This window comes from Acinonyx jubatus, chromosome B1 (genome assembly GCF_027475565.1).
Source record: "Acinonyx jubatus isolate Ajub_Pintada_27869175 chromosome B1, VMU_Ajub_asm_v1.0, whole genome shotgun sequence".
Taxonomy (NCBI): Eukaryota; Metazoa; Chordata; class Mammalia; order Carnivora; family Felidae; genus Acinonyx; species Acinonyx jubatus.
The window spans coordinates 49410419-49436026 of record NC_069382.1 but is presented as its reverse complement, the minus strand read 5'-3'; the positions used below and the strand labels follow the sequence as shown (position 1 = coordinate 49436026).

Genomic DNA, 25608 nt, shown 5'->3' with positions numbered 1-25608 from the left:
ACTGTGGAATGGATATTAGCTGTTCCTTTGGTTGAACTCATTTTAAAATTAAGGTTTGGGGTGCCTGGGTGTCTCAGTGGGTTGAGTGTCTGATTCTTGATTTCAGCTTAGGTTATGATCTCGTGGTCATGGGATCGAGCCCCATATGGGGCTCCACGCTGGGTGTGGAGCCTGCTTGGGATTCTTTCTCACTCCCTCTACCCCTGCTTGTGCTATCTCTAAAAACAAACAAACCTGCCCCCACCCCCCAAAAAAAAAGATTTAAAATTAAGGTTTATACATAGATTCATTACTCCGTAAATAGAAGTGCATTATTTTGGTAACTGCTTCCCCCTTCATTTAGTGCCATCTCTTACCTAGCCTTGTTATTTCCTGAATGCATATGGACTTCTTTTTTCTGTAATTACCACAGATAATTAAGATTGGTTCTATTTCTGTTTTGTCATGAAGTAGTCATTTACATAAATCTAGAAGTTATGGAATTCAGTGTATTATTATTGTGAAGCCAGTGATTTTTTTTTTTTTTTAACATTTCATTTTTAAGTAATCCCACTCCCAGCTTGGGGCTCGAACTCACAACCCCAACATCAAGAGTTGCATGCTCCACCGACTGAGGCAGCCAGGCACCCCTAAAGCCAGTGATTTTTAAACTGCTATCTAGAATTTGTTTAAAAAGACTACAATGGAACTATATTCCTTTCCAGGAATTTTGAGAAGAATCATATTACTTTCTCTAATCATTACTTCTGTGAAAATTAGTGTATTCAGTAGTAGTATATGATTATGACAAATAGTAAACTTTTAGTCATAACTGTTTCTCTCATAGCATGTTAGTTCAGGAAGCAACCTCAGATATCACTCCTCACAAATAAGATTGAGATGAGAATGGGTTACAAGGATGTTTTACTGTGTAGTTTCTGATGTTTGGACTCATCGGCTACTTTTTGAGGAAAATTGAAATTTGCAGGAAGCTTCTAACGTACCATTAAGATCTTCATGTGGTTCAGTATCTGCTAAGGTGTTAAGGTAGTTAGTTGGCTTATTATTTAACATTTATCATGGAAGTAAGTGTTTCAGTCTTTTTTTTGCTAAATTATACGTGGGTTTGGGTATATGTAAATATACCCAATATAAAAAATTATATGTAATTTTACCTAGTTTTAACATTACAACTTCTGTTTTGCTTTTCTTCATCTGAAATATGAACTCAAACGAGCTGAAGAAAAGCTGTAAACCTGTTTTGTCATGCTATCTTGAAGTTCTATTTGCAGATACTGTTTGGTTTTTCATGTTCTTTTTCAGACGTGGACAACTCACCATGTAACTCTGGTTGTGTTCTTCCACTGTAAGGAACACCCATTCATACATTATTAACCAGTATAATTATTAAATGAACCGAAAGGTTTACAAGCATAATTGATGGCACTAGGTAGATCAGTGGCACTCTCCTATTCAGGAATTTGATGTTTTATGACTTCAGATGGTTTAAAAAATATTTAGTATTTACTCAATGCCTGCCAGATGTCTAGCTTATATTAGATAGTATGGGATCTTACTGCCTTTTTGCAAGAGGTTTCCCATATTTAAATATGTGTAAAATCAATTACCAAAATAAATAAATTTACACCAAAAGTGTTTGGAAAATACCTTTGCTATCTATCTGGTCTAAGGTAGTGAAACCAAAAATTACATTAGATGTTTAGCTAGAGAGAAGAGTAGTGAAATGGGTTATTTCAGTTGTTAGGAAACATGGATAATAAATTTATTTCAACAGGTATTTCTCAAGGGTTTACTTTGCACTTTATAGTACTTAATTCAGTGAAAGGCTCAAAGACACAAAGAAGAATGTACTGATAGAAGTCAGTGCTTAAGGAAATCATAGTCTAGTATCTCAGTGGAAAAATTGTTATGTATCTATTAAGAATTATGACAATGGACATCATTTAACAAGGAAGACTTTTCTATGTTAGCAGAAAAACCAGAATGTAAAACAGAATGTGTAACTGTAAGGTTGAATTTGCTGTTAATTTTATTACTGTATAAAAATGTAAACAGGGATGGGCAAGGGCTAGAAAGAAACATGAAAAAATGAGATTGCTTATTCTTGTTGGGAGAATCTTAACATCCTAAAAACTCTTAGTGTTGACTAGTATTGTAATATTCAGTTTTTTAAAATGTGCTTCATGGTTCACGCTCATGAGGAAATGGCCGTCCCGTGAAAAGATAAGATTAAAAGGTAAACAAGCACCTATCGCAGATTGCCAGGTGAGTGATCTGGCAATACTGGAATTCAGAGGAGTGAAAGGTCCCTGGAAGCCTGGTGATCAGGGAAGGCTTCTCTGGGGAGGGAGAACCTTGGTTAGACTTAGAGGGAGGAAGCTTATGATCGGAATGGGTGCGTGGTAGGAGGGGAGGAGAGAGCGTTGGGTCTTTGAGGAGGAAGTGTGGCCTGAGAGCAAAGGCACAGAAACAGGAATGAACCAGGCAAGTTTAGGCGGCAGAGACAGATAAACCTGCCAGAAGGATGAGATTAGAAAGGTAGGGTGGAATTGCAGGGAGCCCTTAGTGCTGGCTCGGCCCAGAAGTCCGGGTTAGGGTGGCTGGTCCATGTGCTCTCTTTAGCTCTGTAGAACTTCGCATGGATCTCGGACACAGCATGGAGAAGGAAGACTGCCAGGTCTCAGAGCAGGATCAAAAGCCTGGGTAGATGCCTGATTCAGGGCACAGCTGGGCAACATTTAAGAGCGGGTTGTGAAAATGAAGCCATGTGAATAGGAAGAGTAAGGAGGCTGGTCAAAACTTAGGTAAGCAGTCATGACTCAGAAGACAAGGTGAAACTACAAGGTGAAACTGAGGAAGTAGGAAGCTTAGAGAACATGCTGACAGTCTGGGAAGACACACGTGATCCTTAGGAAATGAAGGGGCAGGGTAGCAAGGAGATTCTGATACAGGAAGGTGGTTTTGACCCTCAGGACATTGGTGGGCTCAGAGAGATGACTGATACTGGAGTTGAGGACGGCTGTGGATGGAAATTTCTGACATACTTTCTAAAACAGAAGATCCTTGTTTTCTAGCATCTGCTTGATATGCTAATGGAGAATGAGACACACAACTCTTACAACATTGTTTTGTTTCTGCTGTCTACTCAGTGACTGAAATTGGGATTTATACATACAGGGCCACAGGCTTTTGGAGAAGAAAGTACAAGTTTACATGATAAAATAAAATAAAAACTTGTTTGAGTTGGCATTTACTTTTACCCCCTCACCTCCATAAAACAATGACTAATGTCCAACTTTTCCAGTCCTTAAGGTCTGAAGATGGAGGATACTACTGACAAAACTATTCATTAAGCAGATGAATGGAGATGTTTATTGAGTGGAAATGGATTATTATTGATTGATCTCTTGGCTTGCTGATCAGGTTTCCCTTGTGTTCAACAGAACATATTAAAAAAAAAAACTTGGCAAAGATGAGCAGTGTAATTTATGGGGAAGTATGTGAAACTAATTGATCTCTAGGACACAAACCCATGACTTAATTGGTACTGGGCTTGAGCTTTTGGGTGCTAGAGATACCTTTATTATTTTTTTAAATTTATTTTTGATTGAGAGCACAAGGTGGGGAGGGACAGAGGATCCCATGCTGACAGTAGTGATCCAGATGTGGGGCTTGAACTCATGAACCATGAGATCATGACCTGAGCCAAAGTCAGACACTCAACTGACTGAGCCACCCAGGTACCCCTGCTGTAGATATCCTTAAAAGATGGTATTAGCCCATTCAGTATGCGTTGATTGAAGAAAAGAATAATAGCTACTCCTTTTTAAGAGCTGTTTGTTAGCTACAGAGTTCAGTACTTTGTATATGTTATTCTTTAAACAAAACTTTGAAAGGTAGTTTATAGAATTACCATTTAACAAAATCTCAGACAGGGATAAGTAAATTTCCCCAGGATTACAAGACCAGTATTTTGGAGCCTGAGTTTCACCTACTTTCCCATTGAAGCCTGTGCTTTTACTGCTATATTGGATGTGATGATCTTTAAAGGGACCTTGCATTTTTGAGTTTATGTAATTTTCAAAGATATGCAGGATATATGAGAAGCATAAGTCATGATCTTTGACCAAAGGGACTCCCTGTCTTGTTTGTAATAAGAGATGCATGCACAGGTGAGTCAATTACAAGAACATATATACACAGTGATGCTAGTGCATTACAAATGAAAGAAATGGGGGTGGGACTTGAGAATGGTAAGGGTTGAGTTGAAGACAGTGGGCAGGGAGGCATGGATGGTAGGTGAGGTACATAACACAAGTTGTTGGAATTAATCTATGTATTTTTACCTTGCTCATAAGCTAATAAGTTAGCTAGTTACTGTTTCATGTATGCTAGGAGAAGACATAGGACTTCTGGGTCAGAAGACTTCATGGCAGAGCAGCCATTGTGAGTTGCTCCCCTCACTGGCCAATCCCACAGGGGTGATGTGGAGTGTCCAAATGGATGCTGTGCAAGCAATTGGTTTGCGCTGCATCTGAGGAACACAGGGCTTGGGGAATCCATTGTTTTAAGTGGTAAGCAAGCCTGCTCTCTGTCCCGAAGGACAAACTTGTCCCTCAAAGTTGCTGACTGCAGACCGATTCTTGACAGGTGCTGGGTAAAGAGCATTTATGGCTTAGCTCATACCACTAGCAGGAGCATGTCAAGATGGCATTAGGGCAACTGCAAGTTAGGAAATACAGGAAGACTGTAAAGCTTCTGGTTTAGATGATTTATATGACTAAGTGAACAAATGTTGGGGTCATTAACTGACATCAGAAGTATAGGAGAAGCCGGTTTTAGGGTGGAGGTGTAGGAAATGATGAGTTCTGTTCTTGGGCATTCAACAATATTTAGTCAGTGGTGCCTACTGCACCTACGACTATGAATAAGATATTGTACATAGGTGGAAGAAACTCTTAGGTGTCTGCAGTGCAGTGGGTGGATCCAGAAGGTTATTGCATAGGAGTCTGAACCTAAGGAACTGGAGATGTGTGTAGATTTGGGGGTCATTACTGTAGGTATAAGATAGAATACCAAATTAAGGTGTGTGCAAAGGAGGAGGTCATAGAGGCCAAGAGGAGAGACATAAGTAGAAGCAGGTAAAAGTAATATGGAACCCAGAGAGAAAATGTGTCAAAGGATGAATGGTCAGTAGGAGATCACAGGAATGGCATGTATGATAATGGCATGTATGAATTGTGTTCAGTGGACTAGGCAATATGGTGGTCAGTGGTAATTTTCAGAAGAATAATTTTGACTGAATGAATAAATTAGTGTTGGTGTGTTGGTAGTGGGCTGAGATGTAAGTGGGTTGCCAATATGGTGGAAGTGAGTATACATGAATATTCTTTCAAGAAACTCCATTTATGAAATTTTTTTTTTTTTTTTTTTTTAAGTAGGCTTCATGCCTGATGTGGGGCTTGAACTCATGGCCCTGAGATCAAGACCTGAGCTGAGATCAAGAGTCAGATGCTCAACTGACTGAACCACTCAAGCACCCCTCAAAAAACTCCATTTAGAAGGGAAGGATAGAGTGGCATCCGGAGGTGTCCTAGGAACAGACCTTTTCCCCCTTTGAGTCTGAGAGATGTTTGAGCCTTGTGGTAGACAGAAAAAGCCAAGAGAGGGAAATTTTTGAAATATGGGAAGAAGAGGATAATTATATAATGGGAAAGCCCTGGAGTCCTTAATTTTCTTGATGAGGTGGATTGTGAGGTTGTTATTTGAGAGTAAGAAGGATTGGCTTGACTGGGATCTTCAGAGCAATGTTCAGAAATTTAATTAAAGGGCTCTAACCATATTTTATATCTGTTGAGGGCAGTGGGGTCATTCTTGCTAATTTTTTTGAGATATAGTTGACGCATCAAAAGTGTACAATTCAGTGGTTCTAGTGTTTTTGCAGAGTTGTGTACCTATCACCATTATCCAATGGCAGAACATATTCATCATCCCAAAGAGACTCTGTCCCCACTAGCAGTCACTGTCCACTCTCCTGACACCCTCTGTCCTCCAGCACACACCTACTCCTCTCCCCTGTCCCGGGCATCCACTGTTCTACTTCTTGTCTCTATGGATTTGCCTATTCTGAACATTTCATGTAAATGGAATCATGCAGTATGTGGACTTCTGTATCTGACTTTTTTCACTTGGCATAATGTATTCAGGGTTTATCCATTGTTGTAGCATGAGTCAGTACTCATTCTTTTTTAAAGTAGAATAGTATTACATGATATGGATATGCTGCATGTGTTTACCTATTCATTAGTTGATAGGCATTTGGCTTGTTTCTACTTTTTTAGCTATTTTGAATACTGCTATGAACATTTATGTATATAACTTTTTGTGTGGATGTATATTTTTACTTCTTTTGGGTATGTGTGTATGTATATATATGATATATATATATGTACATATAAACATACATGTTTGTACATACACATACACACATATATACTACACACACGCACATAGAAGCAGAATTGCTGGGTCATATAGTAATTCTGACTTTTGAGGAACTCCTAAATTGTTTTCCAAAGTGACTGCACCATTTTACATTCCCACCAACCATGTATGAAAGTTTTTCTCCATGTCCTTCCTTGCCAATAATTGTTTTATCTTTTTGATTATTGCTATCCTAGTGTGTGTGAAGTAGTACCTCATTGTGGTTTTGATTTGCGTTTCTCCAGTATCTAATGATGTTGAACATCTTTTCATGTGTGTATTGGTCATTTGTATATCTTTGGAGAGATTTCTATTCAAATCATCATTGTTTTAAAAATTGGGTTGTCTTTTTATTATTGAGCTGTTGGAGTTCTTTATATATTCTGGATACCAGTCCCTTATCAGATAAATGATTTGCAAACATTTTCTTGATTTCTGTGGGTTGCCTTTTCATTTTATTAATGGTGTCTTTTGAAGCACACATTTTTTTTCTAAGATTTTATTTTTAAGTCATCTCTACACCCAATGTGAGGCTTGAACTCACAACCCCGAGATTAAGACTTGTATGCTCCACTGAGTGAGTCATGCACCCCTGAAGCATAAAACTTTTTCATTTTGATATGGTCCAATGTATCTGGTTTTTTTTTTTCTTTAGTTGCTTGTGCTTTTGATATCATATGTAAGGAATCATTACCTTACTCAAGGTCACATGGATTTATGTCTATATGTTTTAAGAGTTTTATAGTTTTAGACCTTGTATTTAGGTCTTTGGTCTGTTTGGAGTTAATTTTTGAATGTGACGTGAAGTAAAGGTTCCATTTTATTCTTCTGCATGTGGATATCCAGTTGTCCCAGTACCACTTATTGAAAAGACTGTTCTTTCCCCACTGGATTTTCTTGGCACCCTTGTTGAAAATCAATTGACTATTGAATTTAAGAGTAAGATACAATAAGCTCTTTAGGAATGTGACTGGTAGGTAAAGGGAAGTACATTTACACTTCTGAGTAGTATATGTGGTTTGAAAATTATTAATAATTTTCTGGAGAATTAGAGAACAGATTAATAAATGGGCAAGTCAGAATTATTTTATTCACACTGAGAATGATACATTTCCTCAGATGCAACATGAGTTATGTAAAGGGAGTATCCCAGATCCTGCCTGTCTTTCACTGTGATGTCATTGAGGAACGAGCCATAGTTGATTTATGCATTGAAGAAAGACTTGTTTCAAATGATTGTTCACTTGTACAGGGTGACTAATTTGCTGGCTGAGTAAGCTGAATTGTCAGCTGTTAATATTTTAATATTCATCTTGAGGAACTTGACCTAGAAGAGGATCCTGTTTGGGAAATACTATGGGATCTTTAATGTTAGTGGAGTAAATTTCCTTTTTTTAAGGACTCATGGATACATCAAAGCATTCATGGCTCTAAGTATGATAAAACTCAATTAGTCATGACATAAACTTATAGTATTACTTAACTTTAAGATCATTCTGGTTTTTTATTGGTTTTCAGACATAGTACTAATTAAATCCCAATTTCATTATTATAGACTTTGCTAGGTATAAACTGTTGTGCATGTGTTACTTATTATAATAGTGGTGAGTATTTAATGCCTTTTTTTTTTTTATTGTGGTAAGTATATATAACAAAATTTACCATCTTAAACCATTTTTAAGGGTGAAGTTTAGCGGCATTAAGTTGTTGTGCAACCATCACCACTATCCACCCCTAGAACGTTTTTATCTTGTAAAACTGAAACTCTGTATCCATGAAACTCCTCTGTTGACTCTTAGGCCCAGCCCCTGGCATCTACCATCTTACTTCCTATCTCTATGAATTTGATTACTCTAGGTACCTCTTATAAGTGGAATCATATAGTATTTGACCTGTTACAACCAGTATATCTCATTTGGCATAATGTCTTCAAGGTTCATCCATGTTTTAGCAGAATTTCATTACTTTTTAAGGTTGAATAATATTACATTGAATTACACCACATTTTGTTTTTCCATTTATTCATTGATGGACACTTAGATTGTTTCTACCTTTTGGGTATTGTGACTACTGCTGTGCACATGGTTATACTTTAATGCAGTTTTTGCAAAGGCAGCTCGTCCTTATCTTTAAAAAACAATTTTTTTTTTACATTTAATTTATTTTTGATAGAGAGAGACAGAGCACAAGTGGGGGAGGGGCAGAGAGAGAGGGAGGCACAGAGTCCAGGCAGGCTCCAGACTCCGAGCTGGAGCACAGAGACTGACGTGGGGCTCAAACTCACAAACCGTGAGATCATGACCTGAGCCAAAGTCGGACGCTTAACTGACTGAGCCACCCAGGTGCCCAGGTCCTTATCTTTTTAATCTAAGTATTGCTCCAAACTAAGAGGAAGCTGCTTATCTTTTGAATTTTTGGTAGGTGTTTTAAAATTTTTTTTTAATTTTTAAAATTCACATTAAAGTTAGGGCCTAAATTTGTTACTGTTATTTAACTACTACTTACTTTCTAAGCAGTATAGATCAAGAAGCCTTAAATGGAGAACATATCATATTTAGAATCTTGTTGCAATATAATTGAATTCAACCAACTAGTAGCATTTGATGGTACTCTAGCTATAGCATTTTATATTAAATGTTTTTCATATATCTGATCCTTAAACTGTCTTCAAATCTCACAGATTTTATTTGCTTGTGTGTGTGCCCTAGATGTTCCACCCATATTCTAAACAGTCTTGTGAAAAGCCTTGTCTTAATATCTATTCATCAATCAACAGAATTGGAGTGGGAATTTTGTTTGATTAAAAACTGAGCTAATGAGGGGTGTCTGGGTGGCTCAGTCGGTTGAGCTTCCAACTTTGGCTCAGGTCATGATCTCGTGGTTTGTGAGTTTGAGCCCCACATTGGGCTCTGTGTTGATAGCTTGGAGCCTGGCGCCTGCTTCAGATTCTGTGTCTCCCTCTCTCTGCCCTTCCCCTGTTTGCATTCTGTCTGTCTCTCTCAAAAATAAATAAACATTAAAAAAAAAAAAAACTGAAGTAATGAAGTAAAGATAGTTGTGAATATTTTAAAGGCCACCTTTCATGAGTGTTCGATGTAGGGACATTTCTAAGTGTTGCAGTCTTCAGACAGAATGAATTTAGGTTGGGTATTAGTTATTAGGTGATTCTGTGTATTATATAGGATTTTCCAGGTGTTGGTTCCTTCATGATGTCATTAATGCTCCCAAATTATTAGTTGTATCTACCGAAGTCATGAAGAAGAGGCAGAGAAGGGAGGAGCTATGAAGAGAATAAGGAAAAGGTATACAAATGTTGAAGGAAAATGTTTGGATCCCTTCTCAATTCAAGATCATTTAAAATGATGGCAGAGCACTTAGTGAGAAAATATTGGATTTACAGTTTTTCAGGCATGCATTCTAATGTGTACTTTTGCATGCAGAACTATACACACAGCTCCTTTGCTCAGACCAAACACTCTTGCAAGACACTAATAACTAATTTTGTGGTGGGTGGTGAGACAGTAGATTCTGAGTCACAGCACAGTTTCCGGAGGGTTGATAATGCATTTGTGTATAATATAGATTTGACTGTGAGGGGCCAGCCAATACAATGTGGTCAGACACCATTAAGAAGTGGTGTTAACAAAGTATGATGATTATAAACTTTCTTGAGCTCTGGGCCTATAGACTTTAGTGTCACTTGACCACAGTGGAACACTTGCTGCTTTGGGATTAGTCTTCCACACCTAACTCTGTAGTTTTCCTTTCAGTTTTCTTTGCCTAAAAAAATGTGTTGGCTAAAAGAAAGACTGCTAAATTTTTTATACTTCTAGAATACATTTTTGAGAACAAATGTAGAATAACCAATATAAGTAAAATTGTGTCAGGTACAGGGAGGGAATTTTTTGTTTTGCTTTTTTTTTTTTAATTTGTCTCAGTTATGTAAGTTAAAATGTAAAAAATAAATGACCTTTCCTGGGAGTGGAAATACTTCTAAGTTATAATGAGATGACATTGACATTTGGCCAAGGTTCTTTGGGAAATACAAAATAGCTCCAGGGCAGTGCAGCTCCTTTCCTTAGGGTTTATCTTTTGGTAATGGCAATAAGGCAAACAAATAGTTTCATACTTTGGGTCAGAAAAATATTAGAATATAAAAATATGAGAACATAAACATGCCATGGCCTATACTTACAAAAAAATAGCTTTATTGAGATATAATTCACATATCATACAATTCAACCAATTCAGTGGTTTGTATTATGTGCAGTTATCAGCATAATCAATTGTAATATATCTTCATACCCCAGAAGAAAACTATACCCATGTAACAGCATGGTTACTATAGTTAGTGATACTGTATTGCATATTTGAAAGTTGCTAAGAGAGTAGATCTTAAGAATTCTCATAATGAAAAAAGTTTTTTTGTAATTGCATATGGTGACAGATGTTAATTAGACTTATGTGGTGAGCATTTTGCAGTATACATAAATATGGAATCATTTTACATGTTTTATACCTGGAACTAATACAATGTTATATGTCAATTATACCTCAATTAAAAAAAACCCTGTCATACCCATTAAGAGTCACTCCACAGCCTTAGGAATAACTAGTCTATTTTCTGTGTCTTGTTTGCCTATTCTGGACATTTCAAATGAGTAAAATCATATAACGTGGTATTTTGTAACTGACTTTTTTCAGTTCACACAAGCTTTGTTCATGTCGTGTAGTATGTATCAGTACCTTATTCCTTTTAATTGCCAAATGTTCCATTTTATGGATATAATAAATTTATCCATTTATTAGTTAATGGGCATTGGCTTGTTCCACTTTTTGGCTGTTATGAATAGCCAAATACTAGGGTTATGAACATTTATGCACAAGCTTTTGTGTGGACCTAGATTGTCATTTCTCTTGAATATATATGTAGGAGTAGAATTACTGGGTCATATACCAGCTCTCTGTTTAACCTTTTGAGGAGCTGCCAGACTGTTTTCCAAAGTAACTGCACCATTTTATATTCCCATCAGTGATGTATGAGGATTCCATTTTCTCCACATCCTCATTAACACTTGTTATTATCTATCTTTTTGACTATAGTTATGCTAGTGGGTGTGAAGTGGTATCTCATTGTACTTCTGATTTACATTTCCTAATGTGTAATCTGTTGAGCATTTTTTCTGCTTATTGGCCATTTTTGTATCTTTTTTTGAGATATCTGTTAAGATCATTGCCCATTTAAAAGTTGGATTATTTGTCTTTTTATTATTGGGTTGTAAGAGTTCTTTATATTTTCTGATGTAAGCCCCTTATTAGATATATAATTTACAAATATTTGTTCAATTCTGTGGGTTGTCTTTTTACTCTTTTGATGGCGTACATTGAAGTACAAAGGTTTTTCATATTGATGCTGTCCAGTTTATCTGTTTTCTTCTTTTGTGTTTGTGCTTTTGGTGTCTAAGAAACTATTACCTAAGCCAACATCATGTACATTTACTCATGTTTTTTTTTTCTTATGAGTTTTATAGTTTTAGCTCTTACATATTTATTTCTATGATCTGTTGGAATTAGTTTTTGTGTATGGTGTTCATTTTTGTGTGTGTGGATATCCAGTTGTCCCACCACCATTTGCTGGAAAGACTGTAGTTTCCCCACTGGATTGTCTTGTCAAAATCAGTTGGCCATAAATATGACAAGTCTATTTCAGGACTGTCTATTCCATTAATCTACATGTCTGTCCTTCTGTCCTTATAGTAGCACTGCACTGTCTTGATTACTATAGCTTTCTAGTTAAGTTTGACATTGGTGAATATAGTCTTTCTATTTTGTTTTTTTTCAAGAGTATTTGGCTATTCCTGGTTGTATGCATTTCTGTATAGATTTAGGATTACCTTGGTAATTTTTGTTTAAAAAAAAAATCTAACAACTAACTGGGATTTTGATAGGGATTATCTTGAATTTTGTAGACCAATTTGGGATATATTGTCATCTTAATAGTATTAAGTCTCTCAGTTAATGAATGTAAAATAATTTTCTATGTATTTAAGTCTTGAATTTCAACAGTGTTTTGGAATTTTCATTGTACAAGTCTTACACTTTTTTTTTTCTTTTAGAAAGAGAGAGTGCAGGTGTGGGAGAGGGGCGGAGGGAGAGAGAGAGAGAATCCTAAGCAGGCTCCATGCTCAGCTCAGAGCCCTATGTGGGGCTCAATCCCATGTCTCTGGGATAATAACCTAAGCTGAAACCAAGAGTTGGACTCTCAACCAACTGAGCCTCCCAGGTGTCCTGGTCTTGCACTTCTTTTAAATTTATTCTTTTATATTCTATTTTATATTCTTTTAATACTTTTCAAAAGTATTTAAATCTTTTTGATGTCATTATAAATGAAATTGTTTTCTTGTTTCTGTTTTTTTTTTTTTAATTGCTGGTGTATAGAAACACAACTGCTTTTTGTATACGGTATTGATCTTGTATCCTACAACTTTGCAAAACTTGTTTATTCTAATAGTTTTAAAATGGGTTCCTTAGGATTTTCTTTTTTTAATTTAATTTATTTATTTAGAGAGAGAGTGCGTGTGGGAAGAGGGGGTAAAGGGAGAGAGAGAGAGGGAGGGAGAATCTTAAGCGGGCTCCATGCTCAGCAAAGAGCCCAACATAGGGCTCCATCCCATGACCCTGGGATCATGACCTGAGCCAAAATCAAGAGTCCTCTTCTCAACTGACTGAGGTACCCAGGCACCCCTGATTCCTTAAGATTTTCTGTCTATAAGACCATATCATCACAAGTAGAGATAGTTTCACTTCTTTCTTTCCAATCTGGATCCTTTTTGTTTATCTTGCCTAACTGCCCTGACGAGAACTTCTAGAACAATGTTGAACAGAAGTTGCAGTCATAGAATATCCTTTTCTTATTCCTGATGTTAGTCTTTCACCATCAAATACGGTATTAACTGCAGGCTTTTGTAGATGTCCCTTATCAGGTTGAGAGGTTCCCTTCTATTTCTAGTTTGTTGAGTGTAAAGAGTGTTGGATTTTTGTCAAATGATTTTTTTCTGAAATAAACTACTTTAAAAATGACTATTTTCTCTGTTTTTTTTTTCTTTTTTCATCTGCAGAAATTGACTTGCATACCAAATGTGTGGTGGATGTAGATGCAAACAAGGTTATTCTTAGTCCTGTAAATACTAATCTTTCCAAAGGAGATGCCCGGTAAGTTAAGAAACAGGGTTATGTTCAATGGATTTTTATTATTTATTTATTTATTTAAAACAATTTTTTAGTGTTTATTCTTGAGAGAGAGAGAGAGACACAGAGCGTGAGTGGGGGAGGGTTAGAAAGAGAGGGAGACATAGAATTTGAAGCAATCTCCAGGCTTTGAGCCATCAGCACAGAGCCTGACGTGGGGCTTAAACCCATGAATGGCGAGATCATGACCTGAGCTGAAGTCAGACACTTAACCAACTGAACCACCTGGGTGCCCCTGTTCATGGATTTTTAAATGACTGAAAGCAACAATGGCTGCTGAGTTGAGTTCAGCTTAGCAGATAGCAAATGCCTAATGACTATGTAGAGACATGTAGCTGTCAAGTCAAAGAGGAAAGGTCTATAATATGGAATGATTACGTGTTAGAGCGAGTGTTGTAGATAGCAGTTGTACCAGAAGCTCAGAGAAGAGAACTTTAGGTAAGATGGTGGAGTAACTGAAGAAGCCTTGAAAGAGATGATATTGGCTAAAGGATTAGTAAGATGTAAATGGGAAGAAGTAGAGTAGAAGAGAAGGCCTTTAGGTTGTTCTTCAGCTTGGGCTGTTTTTACTTCTGCCACTTTGAATCCTGTCTGTCAGTTAGAGCCCATTTCAAGTGTTACTTCTTCCTGAAGGCATTGCTGCATCCCTCAGTGATTCCTCCCCTCTAAATCCCTGTAAACTATAATGTGTACTACCTAACTGGATTATTATACATTGTTTTAGATTGTTACTTGTAGCTCAATGGTGGATTGTAAGGTGTTGGAGGGAAGGGACTGTCTGTCAAGGGTTGAAGATGAATCACTTCCAGATTTGGATGACAGTATAAACAAAAAAAGAGCAAGAAAGTGTTAAGAAAGCGAATTTGGGGAAGAAGCAAGAGATTTATTTGGTTTTTCTGAGCAAGTGCAGGGAAGTCAATTTAATAAAATAAGGTATGATCAGATTACAGAAGATCTTGAAAGAAGATAAGGAAATTTGACCTTTATTTTTATGGGTAAGATGTCATCTTTGACAGTTTTTAAACACTGTGGTTAAGCAGGTAGATTAGGAAAAGTTGGTAATTGGCCATATAGAGAATGGTTCCAAGTGAGGAAAGACTGGCTTTTCATAGAGATCAGCTTTAGTCAGAGTGAAGAACATAAATTATACAGTGCCTTCCATGGTGCTTAGCATGAAGTAGATACTTAAATTTGTAGAGAAAATGTTGTATGTGGAAATATACACAGAAGGCATTGCATAAATGTTCTTTCACACTTGATCTTAGCCAAAAGGCCGAGAAGTGATCCATAAATGTTCTTTCAGATTCTTTGAGTTGAAAGAGCACTGAACTTAGTGTCAGAAAATCTTAAATTGAATCCCTACTTAACCATGATGTTTTTAACTATTAAGTAGCTACTAAATTAGTAGCTAGTTATTTTTGATTTTTTTTGAGCCTCATCTGTATGGCGTATGCCTTACCTATCTAATAGAAGTGTTTTCTGAAGATCAAATTAGTGATTGTTAAAGTACTTTGTAAAGTGTTCTGTAATTGTCCAGGTTTATTGTCACTGATGTAGAAAAAATTTTTTTATGTTTATTTATTTGTTTTGAGAGGGAGAGGGAGAGAGTGCAAGCAGGGGAGGGGCAGAGAGAGAGGGAGACAGAGAATCCCAAGCAGGCTCTACACTGTCAGCGCAGAACTGGATACAGGGTTTGAACTCACAAACCGTGAGATTATAACCTGAGCTGAAATCAAGAGTGGGATGCTTAATGGACTGAGCTACCCAGTCACCCCAACATAGATTTTGTAAGCATCACTAGGATATGGGTACTATTAGATAGGATGTTATTAGGGTGTGAAGGGTATAGATGTGTCAAAAATAATGCTAGAATTTTGAGCTTGCTAACTGAATGACCTATTGTCCTAAGCATTAATTGAGGTCATTAATACTGGAGGCTGTTTATTGCTCTTAGAATTCTCAATCTGGAGATTGTTGCTTTATTTGAAAATGTGGGTACCTCGGAACAAACATGGAGGCAATATCCTATGGTAGGAAGAGTATAGGCTTTACCTATAGGCTGACATGGATTCGAATTCTGGCTTTGCCATTTGGTAGATGGTTACCCACCTGTGATCCTTATTTATAAAGTGTTTTAGTTTCTTATTGCTGCATAACCAGTTACTTTTAATAGCTTAGTGGCTTAAGAAACAATAATCATTTATTATCTTATGGTTTCCTGTAGGTCAGGAATTCAGACAGGACAAAGCAGGGAGGGCTTGTCTCTGCCCCATGCTGTCTGGGGTGTAGCTGGAAGACTTGAAAGCTGGGTATGGGAATCATCTGGAAAAGGCCCAGTCACCCAGGTCTGGTGGTTAATGCTGCCTATTGGCTTGAGTGTAGCTGGGGTGGTAGGCAGAATACCTACTCACAATCTGGTGGCAAGTATCCTGAGAGAGTGAGAAAGCCAGGTGGAAATAGTACTGGCTTTTATGTCCTAACCTTGGGAGTCACACAGTATCTTCTGTCCCACTTATTTACTCAGGCTGATGTAAAGATCTAAACAGTTTCCAGAAGAGGAGGCATAAACTCATCTTTTTTTTTTTATGTTTATTTACTTTTGAGAGAGAGAGAGACAGAATGCGAGTGGGGGAGGGGCAGAGAAAGAGGAAGACACAGAATCCGCAGCAGGCTCCAGGCTCTGAGCTGTCAGCACAAGGCCAATATGAGACTCAAACTTACAGACTGCAAAGTCATAACCTGAGCTGAAGTTGGACCCTCAACCAACTGAATCACCTAGGCGCCCTTTAAATTTTTTTTTTTTTAATGTTTATTTATTTTTGAGAGAGAGAGAGAACATAGACTAATCTTTTAATGGAGGAACATCAGTGTCACATGAGAAAAGCCTTTGGGTTGGCATATGTATTGTTGTGGCTGTCTTTGGAAAACACAGTCTCCCACAAGTGTGTAATAGTATCTACCTGATAAAGTTGTGAGAAAAACATGACAATATAAAAGCTGAAAAATGTTTTCTTTCCTTTTGAGATCTTTAAATCTTAGGGGTTTCTGAAAGAATCAAATAGCTTTTCTTTGTTTCACAGAATATCTTGGATGGCTCTTTTTTTCCATGTGCTGAAAATACAAGTCGAATATCACTCAGTGCTATAGAACATTGTAAAAAAAGTTTTTTTTTTTTTTTTTAAATGACAGCTGCCAGTAAGATTGATATGTAATGGTTTTTGATGAAGGAAAGTTAAGCACAGACTTAAAAAACAGCTTTTTAAAAAAAGCTTATTTATTTAAGTAATCTCTACACCTAACGTAGGGCTCGAACCCACTACTCCAAGATTAAGCATACATGTTCTTCCTACTGAGCCAGCCAGACACCCATTAAAAAACAGCTTTTTATTGACATATGTAATATACATATAGCGAAGTATACATGGCTTCATAATTTTCATAGGTTGAATACACTCCTTTAAGTGGCACCCAGAGAAAAAACAAGAACATTGCTGGGATGCCGGCTGGTTGAGTCTGAAGAGCATGTGACTCTTGAGCTCAGGGTTGTGAGTTCAAGCCCCATGTTGGGTGTAGAGGTAACTAAAAGAAAGTGAATAAACTTAAAGAAAAAAAAAACAACCAAGAACATTGCTAGTAAAACAAAAGATTGTCTCTGGGTGCTTGGTTGAGCATTTGACTCTTGATCTTGGCTCCGGTCATGATCTCTCGGTTCACGAGATTGAGCCCTGCATCCGACTCTGCACCAACAACGTGGGGACTGGTTGGGACTCTCCCTCTTCTTCTCTCTCTGCCCCTTCCCTGCTGTCTCTCTTTCTCAGAATAAAGAAATAAACTTAAAAAAAAAAAAGATTGCTTCTGGAGAAATGCTTTTTCTTTTAATATAATATCAAGGTAAAAAGAGAAAATAGAAATTTTGGAATATAGCAGTCTAGTGATATGTGTTGACTTTATTAAATCTGAGGAGTAATTGGAAGGAAAGCATAAATAAAAAGCTATTTTATGTGATGTGTGGTTAATTACAGTCTAGCTTGTAGAATGGCTAATCCATAAAACAACAAGTTGTGCTAGCATATTTATAACTAGAGAGCCAGGAATTTGAAGTTAACATGTAAGTGATTTGAGTCCGTTTAAGGCTCAAGTAGTCAGTTTAGGACTTAAGTTTAGTAGTCAGAAAGACTCAAATTAATATTTTTTCCTTAAAAGCTATAAAATCCTTGCTTTTAGAATAGTATCCAATTTTATTAATGTAAAATCGTGACTAATTTTATATGTATACTTAACAACTCAAGTTGGTATACTTTGAAAGTGAACATATATACATTTTAAAGTAATGATTTGTATATTTTTCTGATTAATTTTGTGTTAACTTCTGGCAGTTGTATGATTTGATGTTTGTGCTTATTAAAACTAATAGAAGCTATAGTTGAATGGGTATACTGTTTCCAACATAACAGCTTCGTCATGGGGATTTGGGAAATATTTTTTGCTGTGCTAGATATGGAATTTCAAAACTGTTCTATAAAGTAAGATGCTTAAAATTCAGAAAGTTGATAACACAAAGCTAGAGAAGAGATTAAGAATGCCAACTTTGGAGCCAGAAATAGTGGATTAAATCTCAGCCTCACCATTTACCATGTGTGTTATGGAGCAGGTACTTAATTGTCCTCTGCCTCTGTTTATTCACCTATAAAGTAGAGATTACATCAGTACCTGCTTGTAGGTTGTTATGGCAATTTAAACAAGTTAAAATATGTAAAATGGCAGTGCCTGGTATATAATAAACCATATATAAATATTAGCTATTACTTTATTAAAATTTTTTTAATGTTTATTTTTGAGAGAGAGACAGAGACAGAGTGCAAGTGGGGGAGGAGCAGAGAGGGAGACACTGAATCCGAAGCGGGCTCTAGGCTCTGAGCTGTCAGCACAGAGCCCTATGTGGGGCTCGAACTCACAAACAGCAAGATCATGACCTGAGCCGAAGTCAGACGCTTAACTGACTGGGCCACCCAGGCGCCCCTGTTAGCTATTAGTTTAAATATTACTGTTATTATTATGGGCTGTATTTATGGTATATTCAGTGAGATATAATATAACTTCATAAAGGAAGTAAAAAATTTTAAAACAAAATATATTTAGTTCAATAATAGAGTATATATGCTTATCAAGAAATTACCTAGTTCTATAAAAATTTCAGCTGTGCAAGGTCAGAAACTTAATTTTATCTAGTTTGCCCAAAGTTGATGGAGCACTTAGGGACTAACATGCCATCTGTTAGAAAGCTATGACCCTTCATTTTATGTTTACAGTGAATAAAATAATTAGTCCCTGCCATCAAGCTTCTCCTTAGTATCAAGTAATTTGGGAAACCAGATCAAAACATTGCTTGTGAGCATAGGGTAAGAACAAAAGGACATTTTATCAAATATGGAAAAGATTACAGACGAAGTATTTCTATTTCTACAATACTCAAAACACTAGAGACTATGGGGCGTCTGGGTGGCTTAGTCAGTTAAGCATCTGACTTTGGCTCAGGTCATGATCTCATGGTTTGTGAGTTTGAGCCCCGTGTCAGGCTCTGTGCTGACAGCTCAGAGCCTGGAGCCTGCTTCAGATTCTGTCTCCCTCTCTCTCTGCCCCTCCCCTGCTCATGCTCTGTGTCTCTCTCTCAAAAATAAAATAAATATTAAAAAAACAAAAACAAAAAAACCCACTAGAGACTGATACATTTGCATCCACCAGACTGATCTTTTTCTTGTGTATGGAGGACTGGGTACACACTCACAGATTTGCTCTATGTATTTTCTCATGTGGTGCCACACGGCTTGGACTACTAGTACAATTAACTGGTTTTTTTGGAATTTCTTTTTTGCCCTGAATCAGTTTAGTTTTCTAGATTTGTCCTGGGGGTTTTTCAAATCTTCATAAGCACCATGTTCACAGATCATCTTTTAGAGCTAATGACCAATTCATTATCTATTTTTGGTACGTTTTTACAATTATAATTCTCAATGTTTGATTCTTAGCATTTAGGAGCACTTTAAGTTGCAAATAATACCATGGTGTAGAACAGCCTCCTTTTATGTATGTATGTATGTATTTATTTGTTTGTTTATTTATTCAACATCATACTTTTATTTTTTTAAATTTACATGCAAATTAGCATATAGTGCAACAGAGATTTTAGGAGTAGATTCCTTAATGCCCCTTACATGTTTAGCCCATCCCTCCTCCCTCACCGCCTCCAGTAACCCTCTGTTTGTTCTCCATATTTGAGTCTCTTATGCTTTGTCCCCCTCCCTGTTTTTATATTATTTTTGTTTCCCTTCCCTTATGTTCATCTGTTTTGTCTCTTAAAGCCCTCATATGAGTGAAGTCATATGATATTTGTCTTTCTCTGACTGACTAATTTCACTTAGCATAATACCCTCCAGTTCCATCCATGTAGTTGCAAATGGCAAGATTTCATTCTTTTTGATTGCCGAGTAATACTCCATTATATATATATATACACCACATTTTCTTTATCCATTCATCCATTGATGGACGTTTGGGCTCTTTCCATGCTTTGGCTATTGTTGATAGTGCTGCTATAAACATGGGGGTGCATGTGTCCCTTCGAAATAGCACACCTGTATCCCTCGGATAAATACCTAGTAGTGCAATTGCTGGGTTGTAGGGTAGTTCTATTTTTAATTTTTTGAGGAACCTCCATACTGTTTTCCAGAGTGGCTGCACCAGCTTGCATTCCTAAGAACAGTCTCCTTTTAAATAACTGAATAAACGTTTAAGCCTTATTTGGTCTAAATTAAAAGAAAATTTTAATTTCAACTCAGGTCACAATCTCATGGTTTGTTGGTTCGAGTTCCGCATTGGGCTCTGTGCTGACAGCACAGAGCCTGCTTGGTATTCTTTCTCTGTGTCTCTCTCTCTCTCTCTCAAAATAAATAAACTTAAAAAAAAAAACCCAAAACTTAAAACTTAAACTCTTAAAACTTAGTAAAATTTTATCCTGTAATAAATGTTAATGCTAGTTAGCCTGTCACCATGATAGGGCAAAATAGTTTCTTAGGCTGAGGTTGATCTTCTGCCTTTTGCCTTATTCCTCCCTCATCTACCCACCAAACAGGCCTTTCCTACTAACCCTGGCTAAAGTCCATTGAAATACTAATATTGTTTTAAAAGGGAGTAAGGTGTGATTTCCCATGGAGAGTGGCAGCATCTACTTTATGAAACAGTTATGTTATAAAATTATGTATAGGTGAATTTGGAAATGGGAATGCATTTTCCCATGGGAACTGACAGTTGTTCCTCGTAAAAATGCTATTCTATTAAAAAAGTGACTAGTTTGGCCCACGACTCATGGAATCAGTCACATATTTTTACATTTTGGTATGCAGCAGAAGTGCTTCATTTTGTCACACATAATTTTAAAAAGATTGTATTCAAGAGTTGAGATTGAATAAAATTAATAATTTTTCCTCCTTATTGAGGACATTCTGAAGTGAGAAAATATATATATATATATTTTGGCTCTGGGTATGTGGCAGTGAATAATGCAAGACTATCAATAACCAGAATCCTTTAGTGTCACCATGCAGAAAGTCCCAGCAGTTAAACCCACTATTGTTTTTGAAACAATGAAAAAGGCAAATAACGGTATTATTATGAACATAGTTCTTACCTCAAGACCACTAGGAGCCCTTACACAACAATTAACATTTTTTAAAATGTTTATTCATTTTTGAGAGAGAGAGAGAGAGAGAGAGAGAGAGAAGAGAGAGATAGGGGAGGGGCAGAGAGAGACTGGGACAGAAGATCTGAAGGTTCTGCACTGTCCCAGAAAGCCTGATGTGGGGCTCAAACTCACAAACTGAGATCATGACCTGAGTTGAAGTTGGAGGCTTAACCAACTGAGCCACACAGGCACCCCATTACATGACAATTTAAGAACCAAATTTAGGCATTCATTCATAGCCTGTAAGAACTGGATGGATGTCTTTGGTTATTTACTTTTAAGCTACTTTATTGAAATGTAATAAATATATCATGTAATTCACTGGAATTCATTGTTTAAACAGTTTAGTAGTTTTTATTATATTTACTGAGTTGTGCAACCAGCATCATGATCCAATTTTATGACATTTTAATCATTCTGTCACTCTACTTTCTATCTCTGTAGATTTGAGATTTGACAATTTTGGACATATAAATGAAATAATACAATACATGGTCTTCTGTGATTGGCTTCTTTTATGGAGCATAATGTGTTTGAGGTTTATCCATGTAGCATTTATCAGTACCTCATTCTTTTCATGGTGGAATAATATTTCATTGTATTCTGTTTTGTTTATCTGTTCATCAGTTGATGGATATTTGGGTTCCACTTTTTGGCTATTATGAATAATGCTACTGTGAACATTTATGTACAAGTCTTTGTGTAGACATATGTTTTCATTTCTCTTAGGTAGATATCTAGGAGTGGAATGGCTGGGTCATGTGGTAACTCCATGCTTAATACTTTGAGGAGCTGCCAGACTATCCCAAAGCAGCTGCACCATTTTACATTCCTAACCAGCATTGTATGAGGATTCTCATTTCTCAAGCTTTTAAAGAAGGCTTATTTACTGAAAGGAAAATGGTGGTGACTCTGGCTAATTGGAGAGCGCATACCCTGCCTGAAGGCATTCAAATTACAGTTAAAAAGCAAAACAAAACATTGTGCTGTCCAAACAAAACAGGTCTTGGCCAGATTCAGCCCGTGGCTGCTGATTTGGAACCCCAGGTTCCAGGATACTTTCCTACTGAGTCTGACTTCTTGACAGCTTTTTAAAAATTGAGCAAATTTTAAAAAGTAACAATGCAAAAAGGTTTAAAGAATAAAACACTTTTATGTTAATCGGTCACGTTAACAAACCATCACCAATCCAAACAATTTAAGTCTTGTGTGAACCTCCTTCCAATTTTAATCCTGTTCCTCTCTACTACGGTTAACAACTTTCCTGAAGTTTTTTTTTTTTATCTTTCCCTTGTGTTTCTTTCTGTTTTTAGTTTGTGTACTTGTAAATTGTTTGCATATATTACGTGTATGCGAATGACTGTTTCTAGTAAAAGATCAGATAAATAAGTGACTCAAAGTTTGACTATTTATACAGTATAATGCCTGATTGATTGACTGATTTATAGCCTGGGGACAGGACGCGTGGGCAGGAAGAGCTGCCTAATGCCTGATTTTTAAAAGCAAAAAAAAAAAAAACAAAAAAAAAAAGTGTTAATAGGAGCCAAAAGAAATATCATAAGTTTATCTTAGGAGGGAAGCTAAAAGTTGATATTTAATCACATACCATATTCCTCCTTTTTTCCTCTGAAAAAACCCAGACCTAAACCAAAGCTTTTCCCTCCTCCTCTATTGTTTGCAGTGATTTCCAGACAAGAATGGCGGTGACATTGTATTAGTGTGCCTCCAACCCTTTGAGGGGACTGGATCAGTGAGCTGTGCCTGTTCAGAGGTGCTGCTTGAAACACCACAGCTGAAACCTAATGAAAGAGAAGGAAATTCTCACTAAAAATTGCATTGTTCAATCCCTTGGTCCACTAGTCTACTTTCCTCTTTAGCTCTGTGTTTTCTATCGTGTGCGTGTGTGTGTGTGCGTGTGCGTGTGTTGTGTAACACCGTAAGAGTTAATACATTAACTTGGGAGTTTCTCTTACAATTCTTTTTCACCCTGTCCCACCAAATGTAAGCTTTGAAGGTAAGAATTTTCTGAAATAGAAAACATTTGAGAGTTAGACTTTAAGACCTTAATGAATGTGAACACTGATTTTTTCGTGGTATTTTGTGAAATGGTCTGTTCTTTAGTACATGGTCTATATTTTGTGAAGTGGGCTGTTCTTTAGAAGAGTTTCTTCAACATGGATGTCATTAGCCATAAATGGCACAGATATGCAGTGTTTTTCTGTTCTGTAGTAAAACTATGGTGCTTCCTTCTTTTTTCCCATTTGGTCATGTTTAACCTAAAGACTAATTGATATGTATGAGGATAACTGCCAGTCTAGTGAGAAAAATACCTGAGATGTTGGTCTCATCCAGTACTGGTTAGTAAGGTCATTAAAAATCTTTTTATTCTTGGGGAACCTGGATGATTCAGTAGGTTGAGTGTCCATCCAGCTCTTGATTTCGGCTCAGATCATGATCTCACTGTCGTGGGATTGAGCCTTGAGTCAGGCTCTGTGCTATGAGCCTGCTATGATTCACTGTCTCCCTCTCTCTCTGCCCCTACCCCATTTGCACTCTTTTGCTCTCTCAAAAATAAATAAATAAACTTAAAAAAATTTTTTTATTCCTTCTGATTTTATATTAGACATCAGTTTAGTCATGTCATTATTACTTAATATGAGCAAAACATACTCCGTCTTTCTTTGGAGGTTCATAGTACTCTGATCCTGGTAGAAGAATGAATATGTGCATATACATTCAAATATATACAAACTTTAGTGAGGCTGACCCATGCATATACATTTCTCTTGCAGATGGATTGAGCAATGCTGCCTAGGAGAGGGCCTAATGCCAATAATTGCTTTGAAATATCAGAAGTCATTTTCGGAGCAATTCCTTGTTAGTGGAAGGCATCATTAGGTCATATTAGATGATGACTTTTAAAATTTTCTACTGCTATATGGATACTAATTTAAGTAAAGATTTTAATTGAAGGAAGTCATGCAAAATGTAATTATGGTATGTACAATAGACCTGTTTGTTCTTTCTGCTGTGAAATGACTTGAGTGAGGCTAATAATTCTGCCCAAATAGAATTTACTCCTCTGGAGAACAGTATGTGGTATGTTTTAATTTTATAAAGACCCTCTTCCTTGGGGAGCCTGTCCACCCTGATTATGTCAGAGTAAAGTGAGGAGAGCATTGTTCAATATACTCAGAAAGTTAAGATGATTTTTCCCTCTATTTTAAAAAAGTACTATGACCATTGAGTATAGAAGTCATGTACTACTTTTGAATATAGTTATGAAAATGAATCAGATTGTTAAAGCTGAAAAGATAATAAAATATGTATAACTGTATTCATATATTTATACAGTTAATATAGCAAATAATTAAATAGCTTTAAATATAGATTTTTTTGAAGTTTTGCCAGAAAAGGCTAGTAGATGGCCAAAATGAAATGTGAGATAGTTTGTTAGTAAACCTGCCTGAACAAAAATTAGACTTTTATAGTAGAATTGGTGATATTTTAACATTGCCATTGGGTATATAAATATTAATTATCTCATCCTTTTATTGGTATAACAAGAAATAAACTTTTAACTTTATTTTTTAAATGTCTATTTATTTCGAGAGAGAGAGAGCATGCATGTGTGAGCAGGAGAGGGGCAGAGAGAGGGAGAGAGAGAATCCCAAGTGGAGTCCATACTGTTAGCACCGAGCCTGACATGGGGTTCAAACCCACAAACTGTGAGATCATAACCTGAGCTGAAATCAAGAGTCGGACACCTAACTGACTGAGCCACCCAGGTGCCCAGAAATAACCGTTTTTTAAAATACGAGAATAGAGAGTGTCTATCACTAAGTCTACTTGTTTACTAACATTTGCTATAATGAGAACTTAGCGTTATGTGTGTTAGTTACTAGGTTAAGGTTAATAGGAATTAAATGTTTTGAATTTATCCAGAATTCGAGATTCGGCACAGAAAATTATCAGATAATATATATTAGATATCTAATTACAAATAAAGTTTAGGTAAAAAACTATCAAGTCTCACTATTGAGGTTTTTAAATTGTCTTTGTTCTTTAGCAATACATTTTTTTAAGGGTTCTTTGTCTCGGTCTCTAGTGTAGGAGTTGTTGCTAACGTAAACTAGATA

General features: G+C 36.6%; 1 protein-coding gene across 2 annotated transcripts in view; it reads left to right on the top strand.

The window, feature by feature from the left end:
- The window catches only part of KIF13B (kinesin family member 13B), a 201031-nt gene that overhangs the window by 2272 nt on the left and 173151 nt on the right, over positions 1-25608 (top strand). For both annotated transcript variants that reach the window (XM_027069655.2, XM_053216665.1), the window contains exon 2: positions 13602-13695. In XM_027069655.2, the coding sequence (XP_026925456.1) occupies positions 13602-13695 (94 nt within the window). The remainder of the gene's footprint in view (positions 1-13601; positions 13696-25608) is intronic.